This window comes from Haematobia irritans, chromosome 5 (assembly GCF_050003625.1).
Source record: "Haematobia irritans isolate KBUSLIRL chromosome 5, ASM5000362v1, whole genome shotgun sequence".
Classification (NCBI taxonomy): Eukaryota; Metazoa; Arthropoda; class Insecta; order Diptera; family Muscidae; genus Haematobia; species Haematobia irritans.
This window is the reverse complement of record NC_134401.1, coordinates 5,482,233-5,495,854: the sequence shown is the minus strand read 5'-3', so window position 1 is coordinate 5,495,854 and position 13,622 is coordinate 5,482,233. Positions and strand designations below refer to the sequence as shown.

General features: G+C 36.0%; 3 protein-coding genes and 1 long non-coding RNA gene across 5 annotated transcripts; 3 read left to right on the top strand and 1 right to left on the bottom strand.

The window, feature by feature from the left end:
* The first annotated feature begins 718 nt into the window (after window positions 1-718).
* Rpi (Ribose-5-phosphate isomerase) lies at window positions 719-1,802 on the top strand. Its single transcript, XM_075310052.1, has 2 exons — window positions 719-1,414; window positions 1,475-1,802. Exons 1-2 carry the CDS (start codon window positions 775-777, stop codon window positions 1,657-1,659), a joined length of 825 nt encoding a protein of 274 aa, XP_075166167.1. The 5' UTR covers window positions 719-774; the 3' UTR covers window positions 1,660-1,802.
* Window positions 1,803-1,876: 74 nt separating this feature from the next.
* Window positions 1,877-3,235, bottom strand: LOC142238414 (protein TEX261). The gene is made up of 3 exons (XM_075310053.1): window positions 2,936-3,235; window positions 2,404-2,705; window positions 1,877-2,340 (listed from the first exon to the last, which is right to left on the bottom strand). The coding sequence occupies exons 1-3, from the start codon at window positions 3,003-3,005 to the stop codon at window positions 2,113-2,115; spliced, it is 600 nt and encodes a 199-aa protein (XP_075166168.1). The 5' UTR covers window positions 3,006-3,235; the 3' UTR covers window positions 1,877-2,112.
* Window positions 3,236-3,982: 747 nt separating this feature from the next.
* On the top strand, window positions 3,983-4,491 carry LOC142241935 (uncharacterized). Its single transcript, XR_012723879.1, has 2 exons — window positions 3,983-4,233; window positions 4,302-4,491. It is a non-coding gene; the product is annotated as an uncharacterized LOC142241935 (long non-coding RNA).
* A 539-nt stretch (window positions 4,492-5,030) lies between these two features.
* On the top strand, window positions 5,031-13,498 carry mahj (LisH and WD40 domain-containing protein mahjong). 2 transcript variants are annotated; one of them, XM_075312780.1, is made up of 12 exons: window positions 5,031-5,986; window positions 6,896-7,046; window positions 7,118-7,448; window positions 7,515-8,065; window positions 8,124-8,396; window positions 8,465-9,064; window positions 9,157-10,698; window positions 10,779-10,899; window positions 10,956-11,053; window positions 11,435-11,800; window positions 12,399-12,456; window positions 12,585-13,498. In XM_075312780.1, exons 1-12 carry the CDS (start codon window positions 5,541-5,543, stop codon window positions 12,743-12,745), a joined length of 4,698 nt encoding a protein of 1,565 aa, XP_075168895.1. In that variant the 5' UTR covers window positions 5,031-5,540; the 3' UTR covers window positions 12,746-13,498. The 2 variants fall into 2 exon arrangements, with proteins under 2 accessions (XP_075168895.1, XP_075168894.1); XM_075312779.1 differs by having other exon boundaries at window positions 12,531-13,498.
* Window positions 13,499-13,622: the final 124 nt, after the last annotated feature.

Genomic DNA, 13,622 nt, shown 5'->3' with positions numbered 1-13,622 from the left:
CTATGTGCGAAATAATGGTTTAAGGCCGGTACTATGTTCATTCTTGCGAAAAATTTTTATGGAAACCATTATTTCGCACATAGAAAGCGGCGTTTTTTTAGGTAGCTTGGAGCGCTATTTTACAGGGAGCGATATTGGGTTAAGTTGGTGGTTGTTGCTTGTTTTTACAAAATAACATTTTATTTTTCCTTGGGCAATTGATCTGCTATTCCTTTGATCCTTTGTATAGTTTCGGAACAAAAATATGGTCCGTGTTTGATTTATAAACCCGCACAAATAGTTTTTAATAAATAAATTATTTCTTAATTCACATTGCAAATGGCGCCGTGCTATAAACGTCAGTTTTTCAACACGAAAAAACAAAGTATCACAAATGGAAAAATTTCGCAAATTTTTCGCATTTTTTGGTTTTGTATGGAGTTTCAACGCGAAAACCGAACAGAGTACCGGCCTTTACATAAAAATTTTTCGCAAGAATGAACATAGTACAGGCCTTAACGTGTTGAATTCTACTATTGAGTCTGTTTTTTTTTGTTGAGAACGCCATTTTCTCAACAATTCGTCAAATTGAATTCTAAGCTAATTCTTTGAAAAAATGTTTGAAAGCGTATTGAGTATAAGCATTTCTCCATTTCTCGATAACATATTTAATTCACTTCGTGTAAATGGCCTCTCAGCCACAACGACATTTCCAGCACATTACTTTAGGTGTCATAATCTTTTAAAGCTGCATTATCTCTCATATGTTTGAAATTTATCTTCAAACCGATCTATATGACATACAGGCGCATCATTTGCAATCGCATCTCAGACTTCATCCAGCTTTGCAAGCCTGCACATATAGAAGCACGTGAAATCTGCCGATTCATTGCCACAAATACACTAATGTCTCTAAACGAAGCTAAAAAGATTGCGGCCTATCGTGCTGTCGATGAGTGGGTTAAAAACAAAACAGCAGTTGGCATTGGAAGCGGTTCTACTGTTGTATTTGCCGTTGATAGGTTAGCACAACGTGTAAAGGAAGAGGGTTTGGAGGTTGTTTGTGTTCCCACCAGTTTTCAAGCACGCCAACTCATTGTAGAGAATGATTTGGTTTTGGGTGATCTTGATCGGTATCCTCAACTAGATGTGGCTATAGATGGAGCCGATGAAGTTGACAAAGACATGGTTTTAATAAAAGGCGGTGGTGGTTGCTTGTTACAAGAGAAAATTGTAGCATCCTGTGCAGAGAAACTAATCATCATAGCCGATTATACTAAGAACTCGCAAAAGCTAGGAGAACAATATAAGAAGGGAGTCCCGATAGAGGTAGTGCCTTTGGCCTATATACCCATACGTAAAAAGATTCAAAAGTTATTTGGAGGAGAATTGAAACTTCGAATGGCAGTGGCCAAAGCTGGACCATGTGTTACAGGTATTTGTATAGTTAAAGGCATATAAAAGAAGTCTCCCATCTCCCAGTTTTTCTCTTTAGACAATGGCAATTTCATATTGGACTGGCATTTCCCTCAAGAAGAAAATTTTAATTGGACCAATGTGAATAGAGATCTCTTAATGATACCCGGAGTAGTAGAGACTGGATTGTTTGTAAATATGGCCCAAAAAGCCTATTTTGGAATGGCTGATGGTTCTGTTAAAACACAAGATAAACAAAATTGATTCTGGGATTTATGAAAACAACCGCACCAATGGTGTTTATTCTATACAGTAGGCCGTCTAATTTACTCTTAGTTATAAAAGAAAGCATTTTTGTGACAAACTAATATTTTCTCAAAGAAAGTTAATATTTTTATAAACAGCAATTTTGTTTTTTTTTTTTTTTTTTAACTCCAAGATAAGAAAATACCTAAGAAAAATTTTGATATGTACATTGGACTTTGTTTTATGTGTTTGTTTATTACAAAAAATCCTTTTTAACCCCAAATTCTATGTCTTGGAAAGGTTCCGCGACTTCCATATCTTAGAAAGCTTCAAGTCTTACTCTTACATTCGTAAATATTATTTTTTTTTACAAAGTCTTTTCAAATGGTAATAAATATAGATTGAAAAATATAAAAAATCACTATGTTTAGTTCACTTTTGCCTGGCACTCCTCAAGTGATTCGATCGATTTCAAAAAGATTTCTTATTACGTCCAGGCATTATGCTATCCTTTAAGTAATTAAAGAGTGATAATAGACCCTGTTTCTTTCCACGTGAGAAATAATTGCTGACGACATCCTGATTGGCGGAAAAATTACTGTCATTGACCGTCGTAGGCAGGACATTATCATTTGCACTCAACGATACGAACAAAGCAAAAGGTACCATCCACAAACAGATTGTAAAATATGCTAAAATCTGCAAAATCAAGAATTAATGCAAAAAATTAAAAAAGGAAAAAAATAATGTCAACTCTCTTACCTGTGTAAAGGGATAATACACTGAGGTAAAATATTGGAAAGCCAACAAATGATTGGCTATCAAACACAATACTGTCCCAATGAAGGGTATTGATAAAAATCTAATAAATGGAAAACTGCTCATGATAGACAAGTGCAGGAACTGTGTAACAAATCCCATAATTATAATACTCCAGGGCAACTCATCACAGAATATAAACATAACGTAAACGAACATTGTAAAGCTAATCATCATTAGGATCATTTTCCGCGCTGCACTAGTATATTCCTCCACCAACTCAGCTATGTAGTAGAGACCCGCAGCTAAAACATATAAAGGGAATAAGTAGAAATCATAAACATATTCCACAATAAACATTAATTGTCCCATGCCGAATATGTAACGAGATAAGTTATCACCCGGGAATGAACGGGCTTTTGGAAATGGGTTTTGTTTGTTTCACACATCCAACTCGACTGACCTTTTATAATAATCATACATTCCAAGTAGTTTGGCGAGGGACAACTAAAATACTCTTTATCTCTACACTCACCTATTGATATGGTTACAAATATGATTTGTAATATTAATGCTATCCAACTTAAAATGTACATAAACCCCATTTTTTTGTTGTAGAGAAATGTCTGAGATGCCTGTTTATTGCTTGACGATACTTTCTATGAGAAATTAGACTTGTGGGCTTTTACAGCGGCCACATTTACATAACACCTTATATTCTTGCTAAGAATCTATATTTTTAAAATTGCTTAAATACAAGTGGCTAATAAATTTGATGATTTTTAGAAAGCGACGATGTAAATAATTCTGATTGTCAGCTGTTGCCTATGGTTGACGTATGTCATTTTTCATTTCGTTTTGACGTGTATTAAGTCGGGTACACTTCCTGTTATCGATTATGCGTATTCAAGACTGTGTGCGTGTACGTAATGAATAGGCGACTAAATTTGAAATGGGGAGATTTTAACAAAATCTTGTTGAAAAACCAATATACTTCCATGTACAACCGTGGTTTAGTGCTAAATAAAACTTAACTTTGAATTATATGACACATCTATCTCAACGTTGAAAAAACTCGTATATGATATCCAAATCCAATCTGGAGATCGCCGTCGTTATTGAAAAGTTCCACCACGCCAATTTACCAAAATAATGGATTTTAGGAGTATCTTAACTATGCGTCTATTCTGAAGAAATTAGCCGTACCGTCCTTGATCGAAGCAGCATGTTAGGAAAAATATCTGAAAAAACTCACTTTATTACATTTTGATATTCGAAAAAGGTTCACGAATGTACATTTAACTATTGTTAGCCTAACAACAATGTCTTCGGCTTTCGAGTTGAAAACCGCTTTATTTTCGCGATAACTTTTCCCAAAATAATCAAAATTATTAATGAAAACAAACATATTCCTGCTAAGTCTTGACTAAATCTAGAGGAACAAGAAATTGTGCATTAATTTTTTACTCTTGGTATTTCACAAAATATCAAAATGGCCTCCTAACAATAGTAATGCAAAATACTTTGTTGAACAAGTGACGATTGTTATAGTGTAATCCATTTTATCTCCATCGCTTACACCCTGCCAGCATTTCAAAGTTCCATTTCATCCTCATCGCTACCGCAGACTCGTAAGTGACACTGCAACAATCGCCAACTGTGATAGTATTTTGCCATCACTATTCGCCTGAAAGTATTTTGCCATCACTATTGTTACAAGAGCCATTTTATATTTTGTGAAACACCAAACACAACTAGCTTCTTATAAGTTATTTAAATAAAAACGATAATGAAGTGCTGAAGACATAGTTATTTCGCTTAAAATTGTGAAAGGTATATTGGTGAACAATTTTTGAATATCCAAATGGAATAAAGGGACCGTTTTTCAAATATTTTTCCAGACACGCTGCCTCCATTGGGAATAAAAGCACTGGCTGATAGACAACATGTAACTTGCAACTTGTAACTCAACATCAATCTTTTATTAATGCATAAAAATAAGTTAAATGTGATGTGATAGTCGTATAAATGTTGTATTTATGAGAATTTATAAATGTATAATAAAATTAATAAACATTGTGTTTTACTTGACCACAATGATTCTTTTACAACTATCTTAAAATGCACTTTCTCTGATTGTTTGAAGGGGCTCTTATTGGCGTCCTTCTAAATGTATCCAGAAGCGCACCTAATAATTGCACTCATGCGATACTTTTTTGTAGTAACTTGGCGTGGTACAACTTCTCAATAGTGACGGCGCTTTTCCGAGGAGTTTTGGATATCGTATACGACTGTTTTCGACGTAGTGGGGATTCTCAGAAGCGCCCCCAAATTCGAAAAATGTTGGCAGGGCATACGCTCTTAAATGGCGGTATAATACTATAATAATCACCAACTGTGTTTGGGAAATGTACCAAAATTTTTGAACGAAAATAACTGTTGTGCAAATTGAATTTCCCATAATACCGGCATGTACCTCTTGCGAAAAATTTCGTTCCTATAAGAAATGTATTTCTATTTATGCTAACGAAATTTTCGGTACGCGTCTTAACCCAGCTAATACGTGATATTAAGTACGCAAACGCATCATTGCTTGAATTAGGGAGACCAGTTCAATTTCACAACAGAAAGCAAAACAGCGTGTGCGACAAGAAGCCGAAAATCGGTTGTATCGTGAAATTTTGCAATTAATTCATTAATTTTGCAAAAACTAAAGCGTTCAGAGGCGAATTTATTGTTACATCTAGGAGTAACTTCAAATTTGCAGAAATTTTACTAAATAAAGTACTGAAATCTGAAACGTGTTAGCGGAATACAAATACCATATCTCACAAATTGCAACAACTTGTGAAAATGGACAAAAGCGAAGAATAAAGCAAATTGTTTAATTTCTTGAAGGAAAAACGTGACCTCAGTGTTCATAATTTTGATTTAAAAGGATGTTCGGTGTGTCCAGTAGATAAAATTATTGGCAAGTAAAAAACAAAGTGAAAAATTTCGTGAGTGTGTAGTGTTAGGTTAGAAACGAAAAAAAATTGATAGACGAGACGAGTCCCAGATTCTCCCCCACCTCCCAAATAGAAAAAACGACAGTACTGACTGCCAACTATAACGGAAGAAACAAAAACAACGAAAGGAAAATGTCAAATAATACGGAAGATTTGCCAGCAGTAGGAGTAGAGACAGACAACAACACAAATAGTGATGGACAATCATCATCGAATAGCAATAATCATAGTGTACAGCCAACCCAAGACCAGCAAGAGGAAGCATCGACGCCTTTAGAAAACGGCAATGTGGCCATAGACAACGAGCAACAGGCAGAAGAAAATATGGAGATAGATCATCAAGCAGAGGCACCCAATGGTAATGGTGATGGGCCGCCGGCGGTTAATGGTAATGACTCCGATGTTGACGTTGAGGCCGTAGAAAATGCTGCTGTTCCTGCTGCAGCTATAAATGAACCATTCTATGGTTTTGAAGAATCTGAACCTAATTTGGAGGAAAAAGATATGCCTCAGGTTTTACAATTTTGGGAATCCAAACACACGCAATCCGGGTTTGATCCAGTACCAGCACTGAAAAGGTAATAAATAAGATAGTAAATTTTCTTTTGTTTCAATAATTCCTAAATATGAGAGTAAGCATGTTTGTGTGTGCGCGCATTTGTTTTATATTGTTTGAAGAATAATGTGCATTCCGAGAGAGTGATGAATAATAGCAAATGCTTCAATATCCATAATGGGAATAGTATGCTAAATCTATTTAGACAAATATATAATATATATATTATTTGTTTTGTTTCCATCTGGAGCAGACATCACTACGATTTACCATATTTAATATGGATAGGATCTGGAAAGTAAATTTTCATTGATTGGAAAGCAAGAGAGGTTTTTAAAAATCTTGAAGAATGAAGACAAAATTTATAAATTTGCCGATGGCGTCCCAAACTAATATTGGGTCAGAGTAATTGTGAACCCTCCTAGTGTTATTTAATACATAGTGGGTTTGGGTTTGGGTGGGTTTTTTATTCATTTGAGAAGATACGCCATTAAAGAGCAATCCTTGATATCTCGAGGACAAAATTATTTTGCTGGAGACGATTCATATCGTGAGTTCCATGAAGAGAGCTGCCTATAAATGAAAAGTTATTCAACAAAATAAGCAAACCTCCATGATTTAAATTAAAAAAACTAAAATGTTTATATATGTTTGTTTTTGTTTCCAATATTGGAGTACCAGTAATCTAGAGGTGATTCTACTCGAGTGTTAATCTAGTGTTACAAAATGTAATTTTGGGGCCTTCAATGTAATCGACATTAAAAAAATGACCACTGAAAATCGTTTGTGAAACATAAACCTATTTCAGCTAATTTTAGAAGCCTTCAAAAAATATATAATTCCATTCTTAGACAACTTTACTGTTTTTTTTATTTCTTTTAATAATGAAAATTTCCTTTCTAAAGTACTTGTCAATTTCTTGCAATTTCAGATTGGCTGAAATATTTGAAAAAGAAAAAGAAATTTATATGCGCAAAGATCCTGATCCCTTTGATGAACGTCATCCATATCGCACTGATCCAAGTTGCCAATTTGGCTTTCTCCTTAAGCAGCTCTTTCGGAAAGATATTTTCATGAAAAAGGTAAGCAATTAGCCTAAAAATATATGTTTCCAAATGTGACCTTTTTAATAATTAAAAATTTTCCATTATAGTTGGTCAATGATTATTTACGCGATAATTATTTCACACGACAAAATATTCAGAAAAGTTCATATGAGTTGAACATTTTGGCTTTGCGTCTTATACTGGTTATTATGCCTGGATTGGAAACTTCTGCAGTATTTCAAGTAGAATTCGATAATCTTATTAATCGCATCTACAGTTGGGCTGAGGATAGTATAGAACCATTACAAAGTTATGCTACTGGTCTATTGGCTGCTGCTATGGAAGTTACTGATATTGCAGTTACATTCCGGGAGTTGAATACAAGGCTGGTGCCGAAAATGATAAAACGATTGCATATGTTGCAAGCTATACACAAAAGTAGGTATTACCCTTAGCAAAATCCAATATACATGCTCATTCCGTATGGATTTTTCCAAATTTCAGCTATACTCCAACCCTCTACCACTGGCGAATCTGTTTCGGCCAATAACTCCATTGAAAGTGAAGCTGGTCTTAATAATTCCTCAATAAGCGGATCAGGTGGTATGGAACGTATATTGCCTGCGTGGATGGCTGGATCAGCACCACAATCTCCCCAACGCTTAGACGATAGCGCTAGTAATCGTTTGCAAAATAATAGTGCTTTGGATACCTTTGTGAGTTCCTCAAATCTTTCGACGTTGTTGGAAAACAGTCGTGATGCTTTTCCAACTGGTAGTGCTGGTCGTTACTATAAGAAGATGTATATACCCATACACCCACCATCGGCCGAAACCAGTCAAATGTTAATACTGCGTTATCTCACCACTATGGGAGAATATCAGGAATTCTTGGGATTAATATTTGAGCACAATGCAATGCAATTGATATTTGGTTATATTGAAAATTTGGATAGACGTGATACCTGTTTGGCCTTTGAAGCTTTAAAGTATTTGGCATCGCTACTATGTCACAAGAAGTTTGCTTTGGATTTTATAACAAACGGAGGTTTAGAGGTAAGTCAGCGGAAGATGTGAAAGTTTGGATTTGAAACTAATATCTCTTTCATCTCAGCGTTTGTTAAAAGTTCCAAGACCAAGTATTGCTGCCACTGGTGTATCCATTACGTTGTACTATTTGGCCTATTCCGAAGATGCCATGGAGCGCATATGTACCATGCCCAAGTATATTATAACCGATTTGGTGAGATATGCTTTGTGGATACTAGGTCACTCATATGATTCTGGTAAATGTCATGCCACCATGTTCTTTGGTCTGAGTTTTCAATTCAAAGTCATGTTGGATGAGTTTGATGCTCAGGATGGTTTAAGGAAACTTTACAATGTGGTAAGAAATAGAATTTATATATTTTTTGGAAATTTTCTTATTCCTTTTTCATCTTTCTTTTCTCCTAGATATCGGTTTTAAAGATTCTTAACCCATCAAATAATAACGATGAAAATAATGAACTTAATGAGGACGTAGAATGTGCCTCTCGGCAAATTGTTCGCCATGTTTGTGTGGCCCTTAAACGCTACATGGAATCCCATTTATTCTATAAGTACAACAGTTTTATGTGTCAACAATTCCCTGTATCTAGTGAGTTTAATCGAAACATAACAAAAGCCACAAAGACTACCATGGAGCAAATCAATGAACAAATTCGAAATCTCCAAGAGAACACTTCGGTGAGGGCTCACTGGGCTCCAGTGGATCAACTATTAAAGCTAGGAGGCATTACGTTATTACTGAAAATTATTGCTTTCTCCTACGATTGGAATAACAGTGGTCGTTCGGAAACCGTTCGTTCGGCTTTGGATGTGTTATCGATATGTTGTGTTATTCCACGAGTGTATGCGGCATATTGCGATGTCCTAGAATTACCATCTATTGTTACTACCTCAGGAATTTATTCGATATTGGGAGCTGCTGCTGGAGACATTGTCCCAGATGCTGATGTACAAAAGTCTGCCTTAGCTGTTCTATGTAATTGTGTGTGTTCTCCAATAGCTAGAGTAAGTTCAAAGTAAATTGTTTAGTCCCAATAGATAGAACTGTCATTTTTGCATTATTTTGATTTTATATAACCTTGTTTTTCGATCTGCAGAAAGAGCCAAACACCTTAATGAAATGTTTCGGATCGTCGAAGAAAGTCAAACACAACAACAAATATAGCGAGGAACTTGTGGAAAAGGTTTGGGAGTCAGTTTGCTCTAACAATGGTATAATTGTCCTTTTATCGCTAATGCAAATTAAAACTCCCATAACTGATAGCGATTGCATTCGTGGAATGGCCTGTCGTGTCCTGGCCGGGCTTGCACGTTGGGAACGTGTAAAGCAAATTATCGGAAAATTGCCTCTTTTCGCCAGTGGTCAAATACAAACACTAATGCGCGATCCTATCCTGCAGGAGAAACGAGCTGAACATGTAATCTTCCAGAAATACGCTCTAGAACTGCTGGAACAGGTTTCAGGCAAAACAAAGCCTTTCAGCCATCAACTGGATCCAACACTAGCCAACATACATAAGGCGAATGTTATAGCCCAAACGAAAATAAGTTATAATGAACATCAATTGCATCAATTGATATATGAACATTTAGAGTCCAAAGGTCTGACACAAACAGCCCAAATGCTGCAAAAGGAGGCAGGACTGCAATTGCCTTCGACGACAATGAAAAGTTTCCATCAGTCACCATTCGATTATAAGGTATTGCCTACTAATTCTATAGCGCGAAATCGTTTAAGATCCCGAATGCAGGACGTGAATCAAGCCATTAGCAGCGCTTCCAATCAAAATGTGGGAACATCAACTATGCCTACGACCATAACGACAATGGGTATCTCAAAAGATTCATTAAATGATAGCTTCTCAGACGATCAGGCGGCGAACACAATTACTCCTATAAAATTGGTAAAAAAGACCGAAAAAATTCCCACCACGTTGCCTCCGACCTCCACTATGAATACGAGTTCAGCTGCCAAATCTCTACAAAAACAAATATCAGTGACTGAAGCCAACAACATTTTGGACATAAATTCGCCGCCACCATTTTCGAATAGTGTTACCCTAAGCACAATTGTCACCGAATATCTAACAAATCAACATGCTTTATGTAACAATCCAATGACAACATGTCCACAATTTGATTTGCTAACTCCCCACAAATGTCCAGATCCAAAACCAAATAGGATATTAGGCGATAATCTTAATGTTACAACAAGATTCTTCCGATCCCAAGCTGGTTACAATGCCCAACGCCTAAACCGGCGCTTCATTCATTCACATTTTGCCCCATGGAAGACGATACGGTCAAATGATTATAACGATGTCATTTTCTCTTCATGTCACATTGTACCTAACTCGGACATTTTGTTGGCGGGTACCCATCAAGGCGGGGCTAAAGTGTATAATATTAATCATGGGACAGAGTTATTCTCTGCTCGCTGCCATAGCTATATAATCGATTCGATTTTATCGAACAGAACGGGTGACTTGGTCTTGACTTCAGTATCGTGGCGAAGTCCCTTAAGTTGTCTGTGGTCAATAAAAGATAACGATTTTGTATCTAAAATAGAATTTATTGATGAGTTCTATTGTGAATTTAGTAAATTAAATCAGGACAAGGTTATTGGAACTCTTTCGGATGTGAGTATTTTTGTATATAAGTGCTGCTTGTTGGAAAAATTCTTAGACGTGATTTTTTTTTTTTTTGGTCTTGTTTTCAGGCATGCACAATATATGACATTAGTACGGGACAAAAAATCTCTACTTTTACACCGACATTAGGGAATCAATACACAAAAAATCGAGCCACATTTTGTCCAACCGATGAGTTGGTGTTGTCAAGTAAGGAACCCATAAATTTTCTTAAAATTATGAAAGCTTAATTTTTTTTTTTGCAGGTGGCGTTTTGTGGGATGTTCGATCAGGAAAAGAAATTCACAAGTTTGATAAACTGAATCAATCTCTGTCAGGTGTCTTCCATCCAAATGGTTTGGAGGTGAGTGTTAAATAATGTTTATCTATCTATATTTGAGGATTCCCATGAAGTTAGAACTTGTTATACAAAAATATCCGAAGCATTCTTGATATGATACTATATAAATCAAACTAAACTAACCATGTTTTGGGGCGATTGATTGCTTTAGTAGATATTTATTTCTTTGTATCCCCTAAAAGACATGTAATTGCATTCTAATATTTTATTATAGCATAAAATCTATATCAATGTATACTAACTTTGATCTACAGGAAATCAAAGTTAATATATCTTGACCAATAGCAGTGTAAGGTTGTGCACAAATAATTTAGTAAAATTTGTTATGATCCTTTGCGTTTGTAAATTTTCTAGTCTCATTAACACAACGATTTTTTATTCCAGATTATATCCAACACAGAAGTGTGGGATTTACGCACATTCCATTTGCTACAAACAGTTCCAGTTCTAGACCAATGTCTGATAAAATTCTCACCCATGCATGTTATGTATGGCATACGTTTAGAAATGGAGAATCGTTCGGATTATGATGATAGCACGACATACGACACCAGCTTCAAGGTTCTGGATTCCTACGATTATTCATCTATATCGACAATTGATGCTAAGCGCAGTATATTCGATTTGAGTGTGAGCGGTAATGGAAGTCTTATAGCTCTGGTTGAAGATCAGCCTTCGTATGAGTCGAAACCGGAAACATTTGTGAAAATATATTGTGTGGGAATGAAGAAAACCGAACAGGACGAAGAGGTGTGTGCCATAGAAGATAATGTTACAAGCAATGGCTCTGCCCATCGCAACTTGACGAGATTGCATGAGAATTTCGGTACAAGCGGCAATATGGGCAGAGCTATTGCTAGGGTAGATGGCTCATTGAGTCTATTAGCTACGACGGCTGCCAGTGGCAATGGCGGCGTAGGCGTCGATCATGCTGTGCCACGTCCCAGGGCTGCTGGCGGCATAAACGACGATAATGCTGCAGAAAGAGATGGTGATGTTGTTATGGGAAGAGCAGCTGCTGGCAATGGTGGTAATGTGGAAAATGCCAATAATGGTGGCTTCGGTATAAGATGGAATCGCAATAACATCGAAATAATACCGCCCTTTCTGGTGGGACACGGGCAACGAAGACCCCATCAAATACAACCTCAACCTATAATGCGTAACCATAATCACCATCCTACTCAGCAAAATCATCGTGCCAACAACAATCCACCTGGCAATGTTAATCGTGCACCAGCAGTAGGACGTGGCTTGGCACCGGCGCCAAATAATGTTAATAATGGTCTCAATGATGATTTGTTGAATTTGGATGATTTTGCAATAAATTTATTGTCTATGCTTGTAGGAAGATGAGTGTGAGGAGTCCGATGAGGACAATTCAGATAGCGATGAATCAAACAACGGTAAGTATGGTAGAAATGATAATGATAAACCCTATTGCATTAGTACTTTTTTCGACACGGCCATTAACTTTTAGTGTTTGATATAATTCCTGATGACCGACGACGACGCCGTGGAAACAACGATGCAGAAGAGGAAGATTCCGATGAAGGCGACGATGACAGCGACGATAGCGATGATGATGACGACGATGACGATGGAGAAGGCGACGGGGATTCATCAGATGACGACAATTGGATCGACATTATGGATGATGATGATGACGTTGCCCAATTTGCAATTTTGGATTAATGATAGCACAAAATCGAATACCGTTTGGTGTTAAATCATCAACTCCCCCGCCATCCCAGCGAATCTGTCGAAAACAATTTCCTTCCCTTCGTGGTATCTTCGGGAGCTTCCTGCCATTGTTAAGGCATAAACAGTCAGGCCCGTCAACAAAGCAAAATGTTTCCTCTCGTATCAATTGCTTGTGTCTTTCTTAAGTTAAGAAATTGCAGTGGATACACATTTGTTTTCATAACTTTCGGAAACAAACACACAAATCATCCAAAACTTTCAGTTTTAGTAAACTTTTCTATTATTAGTTTTAACATAGCCTAAGTCTATTATTACATTTGCTTTTGTTATATATTTACTTTTTGGTCTTCTCTTGGAAAGATTTGTGCCGAACTAAAATTTAAATTTCTCTTTTTTGCAAGTTTTTTGTTATACACTAATTAAATTGTTTATTATATTTTTGGAATGTTAATTTTTTTTAAAGTTTTTTTTTTTTCTCTTAATTAATGTAATCCTATTGAAAAACAAAACAGAAAACAATTTTTTTTATTGTTTAAAATCTGAATATATTTTGTCTAACAAAAAAATATATATCGAATAATCTGTGCGTATATGTAATAAATATAAAAATAATGTATGTAGGTATTATACAAGAAATATGTAACTAGGATCAAGAACTACCACAATTATGTAATTAGAAATTGTATAACAATTTACTTGCATTTTTACAAAATTCAAATAAAAAAGAGAAAGATAAACACTAAACACATCAATGAATTTCAAGAAACAAAGCCAACAAAGTATCTTTTTTCTAACAAGTCTATTGAAGTTCTTTCAGGCCTTCCACATGTGTTTAAATATGACACACTCATGGAAAAAAAACTATGCA